Source organism: Meriones unguiculatus, chromosome 15 (assembly GCF_030254825.1).
Source record: "Meriones unguiculatus strain TT.TT164.6M chromosome 15, Bangor_MerUng_6.1, whole genome shotgun sequence".
Taxonomy (NCBI): Eukaryota; Metazoa; Chordata; class Mammalia; order Rodentia; family Muridae; genus Meriones; species Meriones unguiculatus.
In genome coordinates this window covers 42,994,360-43,017,932 of record NC_083362.1, presented here as the reverse complement: position 1 = coordinate 43,017,932, position 23,573 = coordinate 42,994,360, and the positions used below count along the sequence as shown (strand labels likewise).

The 23,573-nt window shown below is 43.6% G+C and overlaps 1 protein-coding gene across 6 annotated transcripts in view; it reads left to right on the top strand.

Annotated features, from left to right (window-relative positions):
• The window catches only part of Ankrd44 (ankyrin repeat domain 44), a 268,251-nt gene that overhangs the window by 214,591 nt on the left and 30,087 nt on the right, over positions 1 to 23,573 (top strand). For all 6 annotated transcript variants that reach the window (XM_060368368.1, XM_060368365.1, XM_060368366.1 and 3 more), the window contains exon 17: positions 20,030 to 20,101. In XM_060368368.1, the coding sequence (XP_060224351.1) occupies positions 20,030 to 20,101 (72 nt within the window). The remainder of the gene's footprint in view (positions 1 to 20,029; positions 20,102 to 23,573) is intronic.

Here is a 23,573-nt window from a genome sequence, read left to right as displayed (position 1 = left end):
ACCTGCTATCTAGTCCCTTCTTTGTCCTTCCCCTTAACCGTGCACATGAAGACGTGTGCACTCTTCTGTGAAAAACAGGTTAGAGAAGCCCCAAATCACTTTGTTCTTGTGTTATATATTGGCATCTTATGTAGCACCGTGTTGTTTAGCCAGATAGAGAACGCGGGGTAAGATTTAAACCTTGTTACTCTCTATGACTATCTCTTTTCAGCATTCGGAGCCATGCTGAAGATTAGCTGTAGAAGCAGGACTGGATTATAAGTGGAGAATGGACTAGCACAAATAAGAGATAAATAACTGCAGACTATTTTCTCATTATAAAAATACAATGTGCCTTGTTATAGAATTTTTGGAAACTACATAGTATATACACACACACACACACACACACACACACACACACACACACACACGATATTGAAATCTGTGATTTTCACGCTTAGAGATAACCAGCTCCTATGTTTTGCTGTATTTTCTTCCCTCTGTGTATATACATGTGTGTGGGCAGGCACTTGCACGTTAGGGTTTATGTTAATTATCTCATAGCAAAACAAGAACACATTTTTAAAAAGGACTGAGTCTAGATGATCAAGAGGGAGGCAGCCAGGCATCAGTTTAATGCAGACTTCAGCAGAAGGAAGGATTTTGTTTGGAGCCTGGCTAGAAGAGACTAATTGTGGCCGTCTGGTTTTAATCCGCTTTACCAAGTGATCCAAGAAACTCACCTTCTCCCCGCTCTCCCCTTTGCATTCTGTTTGGCAGAGATACACCCTAGCATGGCTACCAAAACAAACGGATGCCTCTTAAGTCTGCTTGTAATTAATAACTCCCGGCAGAGCCTGAGTCTTCCGCAGCCTTGGAATCTTGCCTAATTTCCCCTAAGATAAGTAGATGCATCGGCCTGATAAAGCTTCCCCTCCGAACATCTGCCTGACAGGCTGCATCTGTAATAAGGGGTGAGATGATTAAAATCTGAAATGGCTGTGGCTTTTCTCAGGTGTCACAACATCGCTGATATTTATTACTTCCCCTCCACCCCTAGGCCAAAGGTATCCCCAAAGAAGAGACGACTCAAATGACTCAAATTGAATCAAAAAGGCTCAAGCTGAGGTCATTTTTTTCTGGTTTGGTTAACATCTGTTGTCTACATTTTCTAGCATATAAGCTAACTGTGAAAGGTGGATTTCTCGAAATCAAGTTGGCGGTGCTCTTCTGGGGAAACCATCATGCCACCACTGAACCCACGCTTACTAAATTCCTTCCTGAGAACACACAGGGGCACTTCCATCATGGGGTTTCCATGAGCCACTTGTCTGAGATGGAAGCAGACCTCTATTCCGTGGGTGGTAACCCTCCCCAAAGTTTCAAAGGGAATACTTCCTTAAGTCCTCTTTGGTTTCACTTCTCTGACAAAGGGCTTCCCAGCCTTTGCACTATTAATATCCGGAAAGGGAAGACCTGTGGGGGCTGCCTTGTCGTGTGTGTTGCCTTGTACGTTCCGGGATGCTTTCTAATTTCCCTGACCTCTGCTTGCTGGGCACCAGAGGCAACCCTTCTCCCTCAGCTTCCTACAGTCAAAAGTATCGCTAGACAGACATTTGCCAGAGGTTCACTGGCGTGGAAGGTAGATTATACTTCCGTGCCCGAGAATGATATTCACAAGTCAGTAGTAACAGTACAACAAATAGATCTCGGCTAACAATATATAGTTGGAAACGCAGTTAGAACTACTCAACAAATGACTCAGAAGGCCCATGCAGAGAACAGTTGATTAAATACATTTTGATTCAACCAAGCTGAATGTGAAAGAGGCTTATAGTTTTGACATGGGCGTGTCCGGTTGTTGGGGAAGCACGGGGACATTGCTTGCATGCAGAGGCCTTCGTCCTGGCGGCTCAGCGCTGCTTCTGACATTGTTGTGTTCTCCCCAGGCCCAAGCACAGCCCAGGATAAGCACAGTTCACTTCTACTCTCTGTATGTGAAACAACCAATTTGACATCTAGCCAGCAGAAGGGAGCTGCAGTACAATTTAATTAAGCCAAAGTAATTATTGTGGGAGTGTATTTAATCACGGAAAAAGGTATGGTGAATTTAGAACGTGGGGAAAGTAGGAAGCTTTAGTATTTGGTGTCAAATATCCTGACCAGGAAGCTACAGGTTGGGTTGGAAGGAAAAGTGAGGCAGTCTCTCGTGGAAACCAAAATCCAGAGATGTGTAAATCTCTTACATTAAAATGGCTTTGTATTTGCATATGACCTACATATCCTCTCTGAAGCAATGTAACTGCTTCATACATAATGATGTTTTACTACTTAGGGAATACTAACAAAAATATGTGTTCAGTGTGGGTCTTTTTTTTTTTTTGTCAGTTTTTTTCTTTTCATAATTTATTTATTTAATCACTTTACAGCCTGATCAAAGCCCCCTCCCTCCTCCTCTCCCAGTCCCATCCTCACCCTCTCCTCCTCCCAGCCTCCCTCCCCTTCTCTGAGTACCAAGCCACCCTGACACATCAAGTCCCAGCAGTTCTAAGCACATCCTCTCCCACTGAGGCCAGACAAGGCAGCCCAGCTAGGAGAAAGGGATCCAAAGGCAGGCATCAGAGCCAGAGCCAGTGCCCACATGAAAAACAAGCTACACATCTGCTACATATGTGTAGGGGCCTAGGTCCAGCATCACGGACCCTTTGGAAAAGGTGGCGGGCCTTTCCAGTTCCAGTAAAGCATTCATGTTCAGTAGCTCAGTCGTTAAAACCATTGCGGTACTCCTGTTTAATTCCCAAGCCCATATTTCTGAGCCTAATCTGCCTATATACCAAGAACTATTAAGGCTCAATTCTAAAATGTAGGCAGGCTGGTGCTGTGGCATTTTGTGTCCAGTGATATTTAAGAAATGTCGCCCGTTGGTGTTAGTTTTAGAACAGCAATTTTAATAACTTTATTTGCTAAGCAGAAATAAATGTTTTAAGAACTTTAATAGCCTCGTAGAATCAGTTATCCCTAGAGAGCTATACAAACAATCAAAAGGTTAACTTGTGTGTGTGTGTGTGTGTGTGTGTGTGTGCCCGCATATGCTAAATGTACTTTTGTGTGCATGCAGAAGTCAGAGGACAATCTTGGCTATCTTCGTTCAAGTGCTGTTCACCTATTCTGAGACAGGGTCTCCCACTGGACTGTAGCTCACTGGATGGTGTAGGCTAGCCAGCCTTTGAGCCCCAGGGAGGCTCCTGTCTCTGTCTACTTTCCCAACGCTGAGATACAAGCCCATAGCACCATGCCTAGACGCTTTACTTGGGTTCTGCAGCTTGAACTCAGGTTCTCAGGCTTGCAAAGCAAGCACTTTATTGACTGAGCCATCGCCCCAGTCCCAAGGCTAATTTTTTTTTATTCTTTTCTTTCTCACAAGTTAAAAATCACTTTTGTTAAATAGGTGGGAAGGATTAAGTTTGTGATAGCTTAAATGTGACTCAACTCCTAGTTTAAGAATGAGCACAACTAATCCTGGGCACAGTGGCGCACACCTTTAATCCCAGCACTCAGGAGGCAGAGGAAGTGACTCTCTGTGAGTTGGAGACCAGCCTAGTCTATAGAGAGTTTCAGGACAGCCAGGGCTACACAGAGAAACCCTGCCTCTAAAACAAACAAAAACAAACAAAGAACGATGAGCACCATTAAAAATTGAAAAGTTATGTCAGGTAAGATTAGTTTTCTAAACTGTGCGTGCTGCTAGAAAGAAAAGGAAGGGACACATACACTGTTCTATCCCAGCATAAAAGAACAGCGGGAAATACCCCCAGAGCCCATTACAATGAGGAGAGTTTCCTTTCTCTCCTCATTGTTCAGCAACAGTTTCCTTGGAGGCTGGCTGCTTTGATTAGACTCGAAAATACAGCTTAGAGATGGGGGTGAATAACAAAGAATTGATGGACCAAGACCCAGCAAGTGTGTTTGCTGGCACCACATACTAAGCTATGCAAAACTTCGACTTACACAACTAGAAAGATTCTTTGTGCCAATTATAAATCAAAAACCTTGATGTTCTGCTTCTTGTAGTTTGTCATCAGGAAATCACATGGATATTCATGTAGATTAAGCCACATAAACGTGAATTAGTTCTCCGTAGCAGCATTAACAACACCAGGAGAGGACAGTCTAGAACAGAGGTTCTCAGTCTTGGGTTGTGACCCCCTTGGGGTTGAATGACTCTTTCACAGGAGTCGCCTCAGACCATTGGAAAGCACAGATATTTACATTACGATTGATAACAGTAGCAAAAGGACAGTTATGAAGGAGCAATGAAGATAATTTTACTGCTGGGGGTCGCCACAACGGGTCACAGCGTTAGGAAGGTTGAAAACCATTGCTCTAGAAGTCCAGTACTGAGGGGAAAAGATGATTATTGATGCAATGTTGCACTGACTTATTGAGTTTTTATGTAGTCACTAAAAGAATGTTGAAAATTTATATTTAATACATGAAAAATATTGACTACATATTAAAAACAGGATAAAATATTTTAAAGTACATTATTGTTCGTCTATGTTTATGAGCTATTACATGAATAGATATCCATTAAATATTAATTGGTTTATGAGGCTGTTACTATTGTGATTTATGGATCATGATTTTCCCTTTTATAAATCTATGTTTTAAAGATGTGTTTATAATGCTTTCATTTTTTTTTTTTTCCACAAATGAACATTCTTTCTGGAACAGGCACTAGTTCAGGCACCATGTTTAACACTATATCCGTTCTTGAGTGTCTTGCCTTAGAAAACTTATATGGAAGAAGGTCAGTGGGGGCCTGGAGATACAGCTGGAAAGAATGCTTGTCAAGGATAGACAGAGCTCTGGATTCTGTGCTCAGCACTGCCCTTCGCCCTGCCTGCCAAGTAAATAAAGCGTGTAAATATTTTTTTCTTTTTCATCAGGCTTTACATTTTTTCACGTATATTATTCATTTTAAAATCCGTGCATTAACACAAATGAACATTCTTTTCTGAGACAGGTACTACTTTGGGCACCATGTTAAAAAAATATTTTTTAGGGAAATTAAGCTCATCAGAGTGATGGGGGTCGGGTATTGAGAGCAAGCTCCCAAACCTGACTTTAAACAGAGGAAGAGCACCAGGCCCAGACTTCAGACCCTTTTTTACCTCAATACTGTGCTGAGGATGCGTGGAGGCCGCTGTGAAGACAGTGAGAAGGAACAAGACACTCTGGGGTGGACTGTGAGTCTCCATGGTCAACGGCTGGGCCTGAAGTGCCTCAGAGCAGGTGAGAGCCTGACTCCATCACTTTCCAAAAAGGCTGTGTACTGCAGCGCCTCCCTGCTGCAGCAGGGGGTTATAGAGACAGAACTGTCCAAGAGGGGGTGGCTCTGAAACCCTCCTAAGGCCGTGTGTACAGTCTACTCTCTCCCTATGGCTTCAGTGGAAGGGAAGGGGGAACGGAGAAGAAAAAGTGAGAAAGAGAAAGAAAGGATGGGGCAGGAGCAGGGAGGCAAGGTCAGTTAGGGTCCAGGCTGTGCAGCTGTGGGATCTCCAGAACCTCTCACAATTCTTTTGGTATTTTAATAAGATCCAGCATTAATGTTTAATGTTAATAGTTTTGAGTTCATCTTTCCAACCCAGCACCCTCCCTAAGCGCAAAGTTGGAAATTCTTTTTTTCAGAGCTCTTTACAGTGAGTAAATGCTGAAATGAAGCTACAGGTCACGTTTTCTTGATTAGGCATGGGGTTTCTTTTCATGTCTTCTACGCCCTGGCCCTGGATCTGTGGCTGTAGCTTCCTCCAGGCTGATGGGAGGCCTTGCTGCCTGAGAACCAAGTCTGATCTGTGCCTGTGCTGTGCTGTGCTGTGCTGCTGGGGACAGAGCCACAGTCTTCAAAGCTCATCAGCATAAACAAACGAAGCCCCTCCGCACTCCAGGCGGCAGACATTCCTTCCTGAGGAGGACATTAAGCCTGGAATATGCAGTAAGCAGCTGCTGAGCTGCTGTGCAATTCAATGTTAAGCACTCGGGCAACTGTACAGTAATTTGATATTGCAAGAGAAAAAAATCTTTCTATTATCATAACAAAGGAGGTTCCCACGTTTAGGATTCATTTGTTTTTATTTTATGTGTCTGCGTGCTGTGAAGGCCAGAAGAGGACACTGGATCCTCAGGAGCTGGGATCCCAGATACCTGTGGGTGCTGGGAACTGAGCCGAGATTCTCTGGAAGAGCAGCCAGCGCTTGTAACCCATGAGCCATCTCTACAGCTCTCTGTCTGTAATTTTCTCTGAGATGGGCTCTCAGTATGTAGCTCTGTAAATCTCTAAGTGGACCAGACTGACCTAGACAACTCAGAGATCTGCCTGCCTCTGCCTCCCAAGTACTAGGATTAAACAGTTCACATTGGTATGCGCTTATATCCATCACCATTTTTCTTACTTGATGACTAATATTGCAAGATATAGAGAAAGAAAATATAGTACAAATTATGATTTTTTTTAAAGATAAGCTTTCTTCTGTTTAAACTTCTGATCACAGATACTGTAACTTAAAAAAAAAATCAGTTCGAACATGTGTTAGAGCGACTCTGACCTTAGCACTAGGTTTTGTAAGTAGGCCTTTCTCATCTATTGTCGACTTTCTGCTTTATGGATTTGGTGGTTAGAAGTAAAATCTCGGTATGGTGGAGAATCATAGTGATCTCGTAGGAGATCAGTCTGGGCTGTGTAGAAGGGACCCTGTCTTAGACAAAAAATAAATAAAAAGTGTCAATTAGCCGCTTTTTTTTTTCTTAAATTTGTCCCTAACCAATATACCTGGGCTTAGAGTCCATGATAAGGTGAGGGTCCTCAGAGGGGAAATTGGGGTTCAGTTTTAACAACTGTGTTCCCACCACACAGCGCATAAGAGCAGCTCAGTCAGTCTCCACCGCAGCAAACTGGCAGTTTGTTTTCCAGTGTTTTCTGGCCACTTTCAGCTACATACTGATACAGTCCACATCTTTTGAAAATTAAAAACCAAACTGTGTAAAGTCACCCTTTCTGTAACTTTTAGAATATGTTAAGTTTTGTTTTGTTTTTAAAGATGACCTTTTGAGAACAGCCCTGTCCAATCTATAGTGAAATCACTCTGATGGCTGGGAACAACAACAAAAATGTCACAAGTGTACACAGGGTGCTGTTATAGGGCTTTTCTAAATGGCAGTCACACTGCAGGCTAGTTTCATTTTTTTGTTTGTTTATGAGTGGGGATGAGGTCATAAGGTAAGACCATAGATGACAGAAAAAGCTAACTCAGGTCCATGCTTTGACCTCCGTTAAGCCTTTCACTGAAGCTATTGGCCAACGTGGTGGGATACTACGCTAAGGAGTGTGAGAGCTGTGAGAATATTTGTGATTTGCTTTGCTGAATTAATATGACCCTTCTCACAACCTCTTTACAAAGAGCTATTCAACAGAAATGAAAGACAATCAACAAATGGAAAGGAGGCAAAGACCAAAATACCCAATTGGTATATGAACTTCTGAATCCCACAAGTGGAATGGCTCCCGGTGCACCAAGAAGCCATTGGCTGGGTGTAACTGTGGTGCTCTGAATAAGAATAGTCCCCAAAGTCTCATTTATTTGAACGCTTAGCCACCAGGGAGTGGAACTATTTGAAAAAGATTAGAAGTAGGCGTGGCCTGGCTGGAGGAAGTGTGTCACTAAGGGTTGGCTTTGAGAAGTCAAAAGCCCATGCCAGGTCCAAGCTGTCTCCCACAGGCAAGCCAGAATGTAGCTATCAGCTATATCTCCAACACTATGCCTGCCTGCTGGCTGCCATGTTCTCTCCACAGTGATAATGGACTAAAGCCTCTGAAACTATGAACAAGACCCCACTTAAATATTTTATTTATAAGACTTTCCTTGGTCATGATGTCTTTCCATGGCAATTGAATAGTGACTAAGAGAGCAACTTCTAAAATTCTCAAATACCTGAAAAGTACCTAGCAGAAACATGATTTTACACTTCATTACAATTTGTGCATTATCCAGGAGTTTTCTGGATATGTGGCTTCCTGTTATTTCATGGAGGTTGGTAATCAAAAGCAGGTTTATATGTTCCTGCTGAAGACCAGAAATGCTTACATATGAGCACAGATTTTAGTTTAGTTTTTTTTGGTAATAAAGGGAGGAAGAGAGGGTGGGAGGTGAATTGAAAGGAATAGGAGAGAGAGAAAGACTTTTGAACAGTGCTCTTCCTTTCTTTCCCAAGAACGTGGGCTCTCTGGAAGAAGGGAGGAATTGTCTTCCACTTAGCAATACACAGGAAGTGAAGGAAGGAATCAGACGGCCTAGTAAAGTGAACTAACACGTTTGAGGAAGCAAATCCAGGAGGGTTAGCTATGCCAAAACTCAGGCCCGTGAGCTTGCTCCTAGCATTCCCTTCAGCTAAGGAAAGACATAATGGTTGGGGCCAGAGTGTGTGGCTAAAGTGAGACCGACAGTGGAGGAACCCACAGAATAAACCACTCTTTAAATTGGCATACTAACAAAATTAGTTTGGGGGACATCGTGCTTTCATTATATGACAAGATGATGGAACTGTTGTGATTTCTTTGGAACATAGTCCATCTTTTTAAAGTCTAAAAATATTTTTCTTACCACTGTGCCCATGAAGTAGCAGCCATGACTTAATAAAGTTTAATGTTGTGAGCTTTGAAAGAAAAAACCCTTTGAGTTAGCTGAGGCTCAGTTAGCAAGTTCTTGCTTTGGGCTGTTAGTGAGCTGCTTCGTTGTTGGTTTGAGAGTCTTCCGTTTTTGACTGCACTGAGTTCTAGTTTTGAAAGGAATGGGTTGAGGGAGGGAAGGGGAGTCCATTTGTTAGGCTTCAGCCTTAAGTCCTGAAGGCTTTTGGCAGGGGTGAAATCCCTTGATCCTGTTCAAGATTTGAGGTAGGAAGGAGAAACTGAATGACATTGTGTGTTACCACTTAAGGGTGTTGAGCAAAGTTAACACTGGAAGGCAAAATGAAGCCAATGGCCATCCTTAGTCCTTCTCGTTACAGGGAGAAAAGTGAGTAAATGCTGATCACAATGTCTTCTGTTGGCTCAGTGACCCACTATCAGGTATATCCGGTCTGTAGGGCACATGTGTCATGGCCCAGCATAGCTATGAATGAAGCCCAACACATCTGTAGATGACACCACATCACAATGTCAAAGGCTGGGTATCCCTTGTAGATGCTTGAGCCAAGGCCAGAGGATGAGCCCAGAGGTAGACAGCTGTCAAAGGAAGCAGCCTGCATAGGGGAAGCCATTGAAGTCAGGAGAGGAAGAAGGGAGCTTGTGAGAAATGGTCCTAGCCACTAAAAGGGCAGGGGTGCTGTGTGCTCTGTCTCAGAGCCAGAGAAGAGCTGGCTGGGTTAACCTCGTGACTTCACAGCTTTGTCTGCTCTGTCCCTTGCCCAGCAAGCTCTTCTATGGGGGGGGGCTCCCCTACTTAAGTTCTTTAAAAGTTCCTGAGAAAAGAATTAATTGTGGGAGGGTGAGAAGGAGGGACTGGTACAGGCATCGCCCAAGGGTACTGTAGAAGTAGCTCAGTGGTTAGGATACTTGCCGCTCTTGTTCAGGCCCTGGATTCTGTTCCAAGCACCCATGTGTTGGTTCATAAGCACCTTGACTCTAGTCAGGGGATCTTATGCCCTTTTCTGACCACCTCAGACACTGCTCACACATGGCACACAGGTAGAAATGCAGACAAAATGTCCACACCCAGAAGAACATCTTTTTAAATAGATGTTTTTAAATACATCTTTTTAAAAAGAATATAAGATTTTGAGGATGTGTGTTAGGGTTGGGCTGATGGGTGGAGCCAAAGTATACTTTTCGAAAGAATGCAAAGTGCAGCTCACCTACAAAGAGCGAAGGGACATCTATTAAAGACTTTAAAAAAAAATCTCATTGAGTAGTGCAAAAATAAGTAAGACTCAAAGCTCACCCAAGGACCGTTTGAGAAACAGAGCAGCCAATGCAGCAGCAGAAGAGGACTACCGGGCTGCGCATTAAACTGCTTAATGTCCCAAAGGACGACAAGAGTCAGCTCCTGGGTTTTCTTTCCTACCTGCTGAACAAACCTACAAGCTAATGCGTAACTTCACAGAGAATTAGCCTTTGATTAGCATCACGCTATCAGATCAGTGTTTGAGTGAGCCTGTTAGCGATTTTGGAAAGATCTGGGATTTTCCTAAGGGTCTTCTGCACAAGTGTAGACATCTGGGACATTTGTCAGTGGTAAGCACGTGCCTGGCATGTAGGGAGCCCTGAGAGAGCACCAATGCTCTTCTTATCAGTAGGGGATCTATTAGTTGCCTCCTGACATCTCCCAGGCCCCCTGTTGTTTTGAATCCTGAACTCTTGTTGTCAGTGTATATTGGCTAATTAACACCGACTTCTGTTTCTCCTCTTCTGCCACTACACACAAACACAGGCACACTCCTCATCACTGTTAACCTTTTGGTAGATTCTCTTCACATTTTCTTTTTACATATATACAGTGTTACATGCTGATGTTTCCCCCATAAAAATTATGACAGTCTTTTTTCAAAGATGCTTAATAACACATGGTCAGCGTGTAAATAGCTAAATCATATTCAGTTATTAGAGGGACATCTCTTTAGCCATGGTTCCATCATTTAGTTTTTACTATGACTACTGAATAGCTTTGAGCATTTCGTCTCTGTTAGGATGCAGGCTGTGATGTGGGTCAATGTATCCAAACATCTTCAGCGCAGGATAGTCTGAACACCATACGGTTTGTGTCTTGCATCAGCTTTTATCCTCACCGTGAGTTCCATTAGCCTTTCTTTACACATACTGCAGGCTCTTATGCCTTTTAATTGGCAAGGAAATCAACAGGAACTGAATACACACTGGAGGGAGGAGATAAGCAGAGTCATCAAAATCAGCTCCCAAGAAGAAATGGAAACTTAATCCTAGCCAAGCTTCCAGTAGCACACTCTTTAATTTGCTGTTATCGCCTCTTAACGTGGCATGGCGCCTGATTTACACAGGTGAAGAGAGTTAATGGTTCCTTCTTTGTGGAATTCGGGGTTGGGGGCGGTGAGGGGAGAGAGATATGAAAGTGCATTAGAGTCATACCTTTCTAGAACTGCTGAGTTTCATGAGTCCTGGCTAACAATTTCAGGCAGCTCAGCTTTTTCTGAAGGCTGTGAAGGCATGAGGGCAGACTCCCAGGAAGAGAGGGCTGTTCTGGGTGTGGCTGTGCATGGGGAAGCTGTTTATTTGGGGCTGGGATGAGCATCTGTGGTCAGCAGAGAGACCAGGTGCCCACAGAGGTCACCGTGGCCTGGCTTGTCATGTGGCTTCTGATATCGAAAGGCCTCTGGGATCCCCTGAAAGCTAACTATGTCCCTGGAAAGCGAAAGGAAATTCTGAAGGAAAATGTATCAGTTGTGATATTGATGCAATGGGGTAGTCTGAGGTCAGCGGTCTCAGTCTCTTTTGTGGCTGGATCCATTATCTACATGCACGTAAACACACACATGCACACACACACACACACACACACACACACACACACGCATACTAGCAGAGGAACTTGGCCATATTCCTGGAGTTGCCCTGGTAGCATTTCATTCCTAAGTATAAACAAGTGGGATGTGGAACAGGATTTCTGAGAGGTGCCAACTTCGCAGGAGCCTTGTCCTGTTTTGAACCCTTCATAGACCGACAAGTCCTTACACTAAAGGACCAAGAAATCTATCTCCAAACTCCTCTTGTCTTGACCTCTGGAGACATGGCTGATAGTTTTCTAGTCTTCCTACCCTCCTACTCATGGACACTAGCTATGTGTCAGAGTCAAACAAGAATCAACCAGAGCAGGGCTTACCTGACAGACCTACTAGCTAGACTTTTCTCTTTTTACTGTTGGAGCCACTCTCTCTTCCTCTTTTCTTTCTTTTTATTTTTTTCATCATCATCGTCATCATCATTATCATTATTATTTATTTACAATTTATTCACTTTGTATCCTGGCTGTAGTCCCCTCCCTCATCTCTTCCTGGTCCCTCCTTCCTCCCACTCCCTCCTATGTCCCTCCACTAGTCCACTGATAGGGGAGGTCCTCCTCCCCATCTAGCTAACATTAGCTTATCTGGTGTCATCAGGACTGTCTGGATTCTCTTTCTCTGTGGCCTATTAAGGCCACCTTGTCAGGGAGAGGTGATCAAAGAGCAGGCAACTGAGTTCATGCAGGAGACTGCCCCTGCTCTCTTTACTAGGGAACCCACATGGAGACTGATCTACCTATGGGCTACATCTGAACAGTGGGTCTAGGTCCTTTCCATGTATGACCCTTGGTTAATTCATCAGTCTCTGCAGGGCCCCTGGACTCAGATTTTTTGGCTCTGTTCATCTTCTTGTGGAGCTTCCGTACTTTCTGTTTTCTTAAGTAGAACACTTTAAAACTAGTTTAGCTCAGTCTGAGGCCCTTGAGACCCTTAAATTTTTCACTGCTATGTCTTCATATGGAAACAACCTATACTGTTTCTAAAGCTTGGGTTTCCAGATCAAGTGCAATATTTATGTGTTCCTTACAGAATTCAATGAGATTATTGTTTCACTGCCCTCCCAGCCAGTCAGCTCACCACTGACTTCATATTTGTCCTTTATTTTGTAATCACAGAAGCCCTTTATAAAAGCATGTTCTAACTCTGCTTGTTCTATTTGCTGCATCTACATCTAAGACATGAAGATGCTCTTTGAGTGAGCTTTATAGTCCTGTGGAAATGCCTCTAGGATTAGAAAAGATGTCCTGGAAATTGTATAAGTGCAGATACAGCAGTCTGTCTCCGGCTGAACAAAATGCTGAAAGCTAGTCACAGCATTTAGAGCTGAGGCCACATGATCACTTGAGCCCATGGGCTCAGAACCAGCCTGGGAACCATAGGAAACCCTTCTCAACAACGCAACAGCAAGATCTGACCAGCATCCCGGCCACCTCCTATTCCTGTAACCAACAGACAATCAAGATGGTTGGATAATCTGTTTGCTTACTGGGTCTCCTTTCTCTCCACTCCCACTCGGTGCCTCCTCTTTGCATGACAGGGGCACTTGAGGTCGCTGTAATACTAAATCTTCTGCGTTTCTGTACCCAAAGAAGGTTGGCAAACTGATGCTGTTTAGAAGAGGCAAAAAAGGAATAAACTGACTCAAGCCATGTCATTTTTTATGTAGAAACTTGATAGCTGATTGGTCAGTTGAGAAAAGAATGAACATCAGGATTTTGGAGGTGATAAGGGAGACAGTGAAATAGTCCATAAGAAGGTTTTATGACGGCAATCATCAGGATGAATACAAATTTCACTGTGTCCATAGAGTCTCTGATGACTTATTGAGTATGTACACATCAGGTTTATGACATTAGATCTGGGTGTAGTTCATTACGAATGCATGGACTATGTAAATTTTGTTAAGATGTTAATTGGAAGTATACTTAAGGGAAAGTTAAACCGATACCCTCATGTCAGATATAAAATCAGATCCACTCATTTGTAACTGCACTCTGCACTCACTGTTTCTGCAACGCTGCTGCTTTGGCACGTGTTCTTACCAAAGTGAGGTTTCAGAAGAGCCATTCCACTTCTCGTTTGTACAAAGTAGTCCGAGGTTGATCTCTGTAGGACAATGTTATCTTCCAGACATATGGCAAGCCGCAAACCACATCATGAATCATGGTGTAAGTGCTTTGACCCTCCCTGGCCCCCAAATGCCTCCAGGGAGGAGATTATGCAACATGAGGTGTCTGAGCTGCAGTGAATCTCTGCCCCATCCCCTGGAGCTGTTATGTTTAGCACCAGATCTTCAACTGGGAAAGAAAGTTAATTGAAATCATAGATGGCAGTTTTGGAGGACTTGCAAATTGTTTTTCTTTCTACTAGTCCACACTGTCTTCTTAAGAAAGGAAGAGCTCCTAATTTAAAGGAAAGGGGAAACTTAGGGGATCAGGTCCCCTAAGTGTTCTTGTGGAATAAGACAAATGCTTACTACTCTTTAGGAAACAGTCACTTAGGTTAAAAGACACTGAGATGTTAGAGACAGAAAAGGGTTGCATACTTAAAATATCCCTGTGAATTATCTTTGTTTCCTGCCCATGATCCCAGACTTCTGTGAAATACCAAGAAGATTCACTTTTTTGTTAACTGGAAGGCACTGTGGTACAGGTGCGAGTTAGATCTGGGTCCATTCCCTCATCTGTCATTTACTATGCTCACACGAGGGTGTTACTGCCTTAGGCTTGATTGAAATGACCCAAGTAAGATTCATGAAGCTCTTGGCTTAGAGTAACTGCTTGATAACTTAGCTGTCACCAGTGAGAATCTTATCACCATTTGTCACCACTGGTACCTCCAACATCATCTCTCAGTCATCATCATCGCAATGCCCTGATTTTCTCTTGCTTCTGTCTGCTCCTAACCCCCACTAAAGACACTCCTTCACTTTCAGATCCTCATATAGCAGAGTTCTTAGCATGATAGCCCACATCCTTCGGCCTTCTCTTACTGCACGTTCCTCCTGGATAATCCAATACACAGGGAACTTTAAGCAAGATCTCTATTCAGAGGCTCATGCTTTATATCCAGCCATCCATTAAGCCAGTGGTTCTCAACCTGTAGGTCGTGACCTCTTTGGGGAGTGAATGGCCCTTTCACAGGAGTCACCTGAAGCCATTGGAAAACACAGATATTTACCTTATGATCCAAAACAGTAACAAAATTGCAGCTATGAAGTAGCAACAAAAATAATTTTATGATTGGGTATCACCAGAGCGTGAGGAACTGTATAAAAGAGCTGCAGTATTAGGAAAGTTGAGAACCGCTGCATCAAACTAAACATATCCCATTCAATGACCCAGCTGTTCTTCAGACCACAGTTCACTGCATAGTTCTCTCCCATGAGCTTGCTTGTTCCATTTCTTACTTTAAAGAGGATGTCACACGCTCTTTTGTTACCAGAGCTGGAGAGCTGGATGTCACCCCTACTGTTTGTTGTCCCTCTTTCTCTGATGTTCAACCAACAAAGCATATTCTGCTTTCTAGACCATAAGTCCTGTATGGTAGAGTCTATGGGAAGAGCTGTAATCTCAGTGCCTACCACAGCTCTCAACAATAATTTTTGACTGGATTCTACTCAAAAAAGGAATAAATGAAACTCTGCTTTCTTTTGCTTCTGTTGCTTTTTCCTTAATTTGAGAATAATGGGTCTTTCCAACTTAATTCATGATTTAGAAATATCTTAACTGGCTCCCCGTTTCTAGGGCTAAATTCCTCACCCCGGTTATATATTTCCTCACTATCATTATTGTTAACGTTGTAGCCAGAATGTCTTTTTTTCTATCATAAAAGTCAAGAATATACTCACAATCATGGCTCCTCCCTGCTTGCATCACTTTATTGACGGGAGAGCTATCATATATATATGAAGGCTAGGGTTAAAACCACTAAAATACTCTGAAAATGTCTTAGGGGCTGGGAAGATGGCTCACAAGCATGCATACCTGAACTCAAATTTCCATAGGCTGTGTAAAAGTCAGTGCCAGTAGCACACATCAGTAATCTCAGCAGCAAGGTGGAAGGTGGAGACAGGAGAGTCCCCATCAGCTTAGGTCAGCTGGACACATGCAGCAACAAGCAACAAATAGACCCTGTCTCGGACAAGGTGAAGTATGTGACCAGACACTCCAGGTTATTAGCTTCTGTTCTCCATGTGCGTGGCATGCTCCCTTCCATACATGCTCTTTCTGCTGCCTTGAACTGGCTTTGTTTCTGTGAGCTCCCATGAGGTCTGTGGATTTGTCCCATCCTAGCCTTCGTTACCTGGTAACTGCTCTGGGTTCCCCGACAGCCCCCAAGTTCTCTTAGGTCAGCAAGCACACCTGCTCGCTGCATGCACTGAATTCTGGTGCTTCCTCCAGCAAATATTTGCTGAGTGAGTGAAGTAAGGCCTCCCATGCTGGTAGAATGATCAAACTGTGTGTGTGGAAAAATCTTATTCCAAAATAAACATCACAGGAACATACCTAATCTGTGTCTATTCGAGGCATATTGTCTTCTTGCTCCTGTTTGTTGTGTTTGTGAAAGTGGAGGAAATGGTTCTGTGTTCCTTTGGTAGCAGGTTCATTCTAGGACAGGATTTGGGGCTGGTACACGCTGTCAATTCCAGGAAGTCTTGTAGGTGATATTGTTGCAAAACAAAGAACGGCTGTTTACCGGCCTCATCAGGCAGTGAAGGCCCTTTTTAGTTCAGTCATATAAGAGAGATGGGTTTTTAATCAGTGCCTTTGAAGTTAAAATTAAATTTGTTTTCATTATTTTAGTATATCCTAAGTTTAAAGTCTAGATTCTATTCTCATATTAATAAGGAATAAACATGAAATATTTTATGTTTCCAGTGTAGTTATTTACAGGGTATTATCTATAAGTTTCAAATTGTGTGTTTTGAGCTATTAATTTCTACACATGTTAGTTGACTTACCAAAGTCTCTTCATGATAACATTTTGTCCCATATGTATAGACTCTGGAAAAGCTTTGTATACCCCTCTGAGGATCCATGGGCATCATTCTTTTGATTACACGGAAGCTTAAGAATTTGTTTTCAAGTAGGAATGGTTTTAGTCATATATCAGATTACTGTATACTGTACTTTGCTTCTTCTGTGATAAAACACTGACCAAAGCCAATGTGGAGGAGGAAAGGGTTTATTTCAGTTTATACTTTAGAGTCTATCATTGATATAAGTCAAAGCAGGAACTCAAAGCAGGCACTTGAAGGCAGGCACTGAAGCAGAGACCATGGAGGAACTCTGCTTATTGGCTTGCTTCCCTGGCTTGCTCAACTACTTCTGTTCCACGGCCCACCCAGGCTCATCTACCTAGGGATGATACTGACCTCCTACGTCAATTAGCAACCCTTCAAAACTGCCCTACAGATTTGTCTGTGTGCTGGAGGCGATTTCTCATTTGAGGTTCCGTCTACGCATGGACATCTGAGTTCGTGTCAAAGTGACAAAACTGTGACATGATAACACTATATATTCAGTGTGAGAAGAAAAAAAGGTTAGGAAACAGGAAGAGGAAGTTAAATGTTCTGTAATCCTATTTGCAGGTTGTTGTGTTGAACGTCTTAGACTGTTCATTTCTATGATGTTTTCTAAATATATTGTGTTCATTTGGTTTTGGTTTTTAAGTGAAAATAATGTCATTTGTTCTGGTGGCTTTGGAATGTGTGTTTCACTTGACAAGTTTGAGGTGTTTCAAGGACAAAAGTGAGTGATACTCTTTTTAGGAAATTTTGCCTTTCAGGGTTTGAATACTTTAATTCTGCCTTTATCACTCTCTTTAAGAGAACCTCTATGCCAGATGTGGTGGCATACGTGGTCTGTAATCACAGCACCTGAGAGGCAGGTAGATTTGTGAGTTCCAGGCCAGCCAGGACTGTATAATGAGACACTGCCCTCCCCCTAAAAATGAATCAAAAATGGAAAACTTCTGTAAAAATCTGTGCAGTCTTCATTTGCAGGACATGAAAACATGCTACCTATCTGCGGAATAAAAAAAAATGTTATTTTTATTTAATGGGTGTTACAAGACAATTAGAATGTTCAGGACGGTAAGTCTAGGCTGGACCTCCAGAAATAACCCTGAACTGATGCACCATGCTCTTCCCTATAGTCACAGAGAGAAGCAGCCACTGACTCACAGACACACCGTCCTTGCTGATATACAGGGACACTTCTGCCTTGGGAGCCACCCTGCCCCAAAGTAGATGCCTGGCATCCTCTTTCTTCTCTACCCTCATGGTTCTGTGGCCTGTGTATGAGAAGTTGAAAGAAAAGCAAACACAGCTCCATAACCGTGTTCCCCATCAGAACCACAGGGGTTTAGTCTGTCCATTTCTGTCTTCAGAACTTCAAGTAGTGCAATTTATTGCCAGAATTTAAATCCCATCTGGAACCTTTGCTCTAGGGCATCTAGAAAATGTCAGCTTGAGTTGTCTAACCTCTGACGTATAGTGCAATCCATGCCCAGCCACCAGGAGTCTGGAGTGGACACTGATGACCACTGTGTTCATCACACATCCATCCAGGCTCTGGATGTTGGATTGGTGTGTCCCTTGTGTGCATCCATATATGAAAAAGAATTTGAAGGCAAGATAAAGAGGAACATCTGATTAGGAGGGAAAAAATACTCTTTGCTTTTCTTTATATATTCTGCTTAGATCATGGCGTCTAGATTCCTCTGTCTCTTCTCTCTGTCTTCCCCTCTTTCTTTTTTCCCCCAGTGGGTCCTGTAGATCAATCCCTGGGCTCTATGTAGGCTAAGAAGGCAGTCTCCCACCAAGCTGTGTCCCAGCAGTCTTTATTTCCTATTTCAAGACAGTGTCTCACTGACTCATCCAGACTGCTTTTGAACTCCTGCTGTAGCCCAAGGCTACAAAACAGTTCTTCCTTGTATGACTCTCATTAACTCCCCGTTTAATCATGGTTGTTCAACTCTGCATCTCCAGTTATCCATCCATCTATTTCTGTCTGTCTCTGCTGCTTCCTGCTGGTCCATGCCATTGCTTTTCTCTTCTGAACTGCTGCTTCAGGTCCTAAGTGGGGGCATCGGCCCCCTCGTTGCCACTCTAGAGTCACACAGTTAGATCATGCCATTTCTCTGCTCAGAGCACATCAGTGAGTTTCCACTACACTTTGGCTCAAAGGCAAAAACTTGACCACAACCCATAAGAATCTTTCCAGCATTCCACCCACCACTATTTCCTCCTCTGCATTCTTATCTCCCCCCTCCCGCCACGTTCTCCAGCCTCCTTGATGATCTTAGGAACAGCTGGCCCTCAGGGTCTTAGTGGTCACTGATGCTTCTACTTGGAATGCCCAGATAACCACAAGGCCCTAACCCCTTGCCTGTAGCCTGCTCAGGGAAGCCTGCCCTGGTCGCTGTGTAAAGTGGCAACATGAGTTCCCTCAAGCTCTATAGACCCCCGTCTCTGCATCATTTCTCATAACACCTTGTACTGTGTAATGAGCTCTGTAACTTTTTTATTGTATATCTTCCTCCATGAGAAAGTTGACTTTCATTTAACTCTTGGATCTTCAGTCCATTGTACAATATCTAGGTCCAGAGTAGTCATTCATTAAGTATTTGTTACATGAATACATTTGTCTATGAATACTCTATGGTATACTCCTTGTGAGGATGAAAAGTATGCACAAATAGCCAGGAAGGTTTTAACAGTGTTTTTCCTCCAATAGTCCATAAACATGCCATTGTCCCGTAACTCTCCAGGGCACCACAAAATCGCACTTGCTCCTCCAGTCCTCTAGTTCAGCATGTTGCTACTCTGAGTATCTCACTGACTCTTGTCCCAGTGCTCTAGTTACCACGTTCTCTCTCTAAAGTCTGAAGACTCTAAATGTTGGAGAGGCCTTCCATTACCATGGGTCCAAGTTAACTAACCCCCAGCCTCATAATCCACCACCCTGTTTTGTTTTCATGATGGCACAAGTCACTTCAAATGCTTCCTTGTTTCTATATTTATTTGTCTGTGTTTGATTTCCCCCCAAAACTATGAGCATCATTTCAATAAAGAGACTCACCCATCTTTTCTAACATTTTTTTAGTAAATATGTTTGATAATGGAATAAACACTAGCTATCTTTTTTTTCACTATTATGAATTTGCTTAGTGAAATAGATGTAATGTAGTTATTTTTTTTTTCTGAGCATTTTTGTAAGTACAAACTTTTTTTTTTTTTTTTCGAGTAGCAAACATGCCAAGTTGATCTGGAAACTTACGTACTTGCCTTGGAGGCAGGTTTGAGGCAGGTGACACTGGATCTGCACATTGGTTTGCTGACATGCTGTCTGACGTCTTAACTTCTGAAGGCTTCCTTCTCCTTTTTGCCTATGTCAGTATCCAAAAACCACAACTCCTTGGTAATGCTTGCTTTTATTTTATTTTTTTGTCTCCACAGCTCTTGGAAAGAACCAAGATTGGTTTTGAAGAGTCAGGTCGCGGTGCTCCCAAGAGCCCGCTCCACTTAGCGGTAAGTGAACTGCTGTGGGCAGCTTTGCCTGTTTGTCTCACAGAGAACAAGTTCTAAAACCTTAAGCAGATCTGAAAAAACAGCCCAGAGAGGCAGCAATCAGTGCTAATGAAAAGAGCAGAAGGTTGAAGGCATCGGCCTCCAAGGGAGACTCCTCACCTTGAAGGTCTGCTTCCCCAGCCTGTGACCTTAGATACTGTTACCTATCTTGTCTTCAGTATCCTTACCTGTAGAATGGGAGCAAATAAAAAGATGAGGCCTGCATAAAGTAATAAATGATCTTGTTAAGCTTTGCTCATTTTTTTATATAAAAGAAACATCTCAGCTGAAAGGATTTTATTATAGAGAGTAATATGCAAACATTAACCCTAGGAATAATCAAATATCACATTTTTCAACTGTCACAATTAAAACCTGTATGTATTTTAAACACAACTATAGGAGAATGAAAGTGACAGGTTTAGAAGAGCAGCTGGTCATTCTTCCTGGATTTGCCATTGGGCCTCAGAGGAAGTTTCCGGCTCTAGTTCTCATGCTGGAGAGATCTGGAGGGACGGCTAGAGTTCTTACTAGCAAAGCGTCCTCTTCACCTCCCAGCGATTAAAGGAGAGAGCTTTGACTCCTTGACTCCTGGGGTGCTCCACTCCCACAACTCGGCCTCAGATGGTGTCTGGTTGACCGTTAGTGATGAGCAGCTGGTTGAAAGAGTTCTGCTGCCTGGCAGCCACAGCCAGCTCGCCTGCCACCCCCCCCCTCTCCGCGCTGAACACTCAGTCACGGTCTGGGGGTTGACGTAGAGGTGGTGTTAGGTGTTTTGTTTAGGAAGTGCAATGGAGCGGGAGCCAAGGAGAATGAAGGCGCTGGGTCTACACTGACCCAGTGAATTTTACCCAATGAAGCACAAACACTTCTTCAGATGAGCCTTTAGACAGGGGAATGTTTTATTACTAGACACGGGTGGGCATTCCTGTAGGCATTCCTGCAAGCTAAGAGAGAACAAAATCCACGACGCAAGGATCGGGAATGCCCAGGGCCAGTCACTCTGTGAGGAGCCCACCCTCCACTACTTGTCTCTTCACATACTTCCACACACCTGCAGAAGCCCACTCAGAACCTGTGACACAGCCCAACACATCCACTGCTCATATTAACATATGACATCCACTGCTCACATTAACATACGACATCCACTGCACACATAACATACTACATCCACTGCACACATAACATACTACATCCACTGCACACATAACATACTACATCTACTGCACACATAACATACTACATCTACTGCACACATAACATACTACATCCACTGCACACATAACATACTACATCTACTGCACACATAACATATGACATCCACTGCACACATTAACATACTACATCCACTGCACACATAACATACGACATCCACTGCTCACATGAACATACTGCATCTACTGTGCGCACACATTTGAATGCTGTGAAACCGCCCCTCCGTCTTTGTTCGGGAAGGTGGACCTAGATGGAGAAGGAGGGTGGACAGCCGTGTTACTGTGGACAGAGCCTCGCAGCAGCTGCTCTTCAGAACCCCTGTGCAGCTGTCGGCTGTGTGTGAGCGAGGCCCCTGGGTGTGCACAGATGTAGGGGCTCTAGCTGCCCTTAGCAAGGCCACATGGGGGTATTTTTGAGCAGAATCCTGGGGCCCAGTCAGCATGGGGCTGATTGTGTTGTTACTGAGAAGATAGTTTCTAGGCTTTCAAAATTGTTATTATCTCTCTCTCTCTCTCTCTCTTTTTTCCAAAAAATTTATTTGCTTTTTGCTTATGGTGGCCTAGTGCACTCCTGAGCTCTCTGGGTCTCCACTCACATAGAAAAGGGTGGTGACGCTGTGGCAAAGAATGGACTCTGTTAGTGCTGCCGCCGGCAGGGCTCAGACACGAGAAGGAGGGGCGGCCCTCGCCCACGCTTCTTATCATCTGAACATGGGTTTCTTTTCCACTGAAAATTGAAAGGATCAAATTAGTTAAGGCTCTAAAGACCCTTTTGAGATTGCCAGCTTGCTTGTTAACTGTGTGATGTTGTCCAAGTGCCTCAGTTTTCTCATCCATCAGATGGAAGCAGTGCCTCATCAACGGCCACTGTGGGAATGGCATGAGCTAATCCGGGTAAAGCAATTAGAGGACCACATGAGGACATATGTGTGTCAGCAGCCAGCTTCCCCCTTCGTCTCCTCCATGTGACAAGCGCTGGCTGAGAATACTGCCAAGCACTGGCCCAGGAGATGTTACAGCGAAGGGACACAGCCTCTGTCCTTGCAGGGTCTCCCATGCTGGAGAGACCTGAGGCAAGCGAAAGCATGGCAGATGAGCATAGGTGCCACGAGAGAAAATGAAGTAGAACTCATGTGACGGAGTATTGAGGTGGCAGACAGAGAGCTGTTTGACAGAGACAGAAGGTCACACATTCACAGTGGCCCCAAGAACTAGTCACATTGCTGTCTGACAGAAGATTGTGGGCACAAGTATAAAGTCTTGAGTAAGAGAATGTTCGGTATGTCCACTGAGCAGCCATGTAGCTGCCACAGAGGGACAGTAGGGGAGCAAGGAGCGGGGGCGGGGGGACGGGGGAAGAGCTGCCTCAACATCTCACCGGGCCTCCTGGTCCATGGTCGGAACCCTGACTTTTTCTCTGAGCAAATAGAACCCACTTGTTCAGATCTGAGGAGACAAGGAGGTGGTCTGACTCGTCTCAGAGATCACAGACTACAGCAGAAGCCAAAGCCAGAGATGGGTGACTCCGACCACAATGAGGCATCTGTTCTAGAATTACTTCATCTTTCCCTCCACATCAACGCTTCTCAACCTGTGGGTCTCGACATTTTGGGGGGTCCCATATCAGATGTCCTCTGAGAACCACACGCTGTTCTACACGTTAAAGCTTAAAAATATTTTCTTCAAGACACCTCTAAATACGCTCATGACCCTCTCCAGGGTTTTCTGGAGCAATTACTTCGATAAAACCCAAGGCGTGTTATTCTTAGGTGAAAGTATTCTAGCAGGGAAATGGAACCAGATGCCCACAAACCTTGACCCATAAAGAGACCCGACCCGCCTTGAGCTACTATTTCCCGCCTGAGTGATTTGAGTCTCCAGGGTTATCAGCTCGGAGAATTTCATATTCACTTCATCCACTTGAAAAAATTAAATTAAGAAATGAGGTTATGCAAATGGGAGGCTCCAGCTGTTGAGGTTTCCAGATGGACTTGCAGTGTCCCTGAACTGTGTCAGGCTCCCAAATTCCTTCTCCTTGTTTGCCCATCGTTTCCATATGAAAAGGCTTACGCAGATTAATCATGATGAATGCATTTAAGTTGCCTAATGAGACATTTCTTGAAATAATTTAAAGTAATAATTTAAATACTTTTAAAGCTTGATGCTCCCAATGACATCTTAGCATAGTGGAATTCACCCCTAACCAAGAATCTATT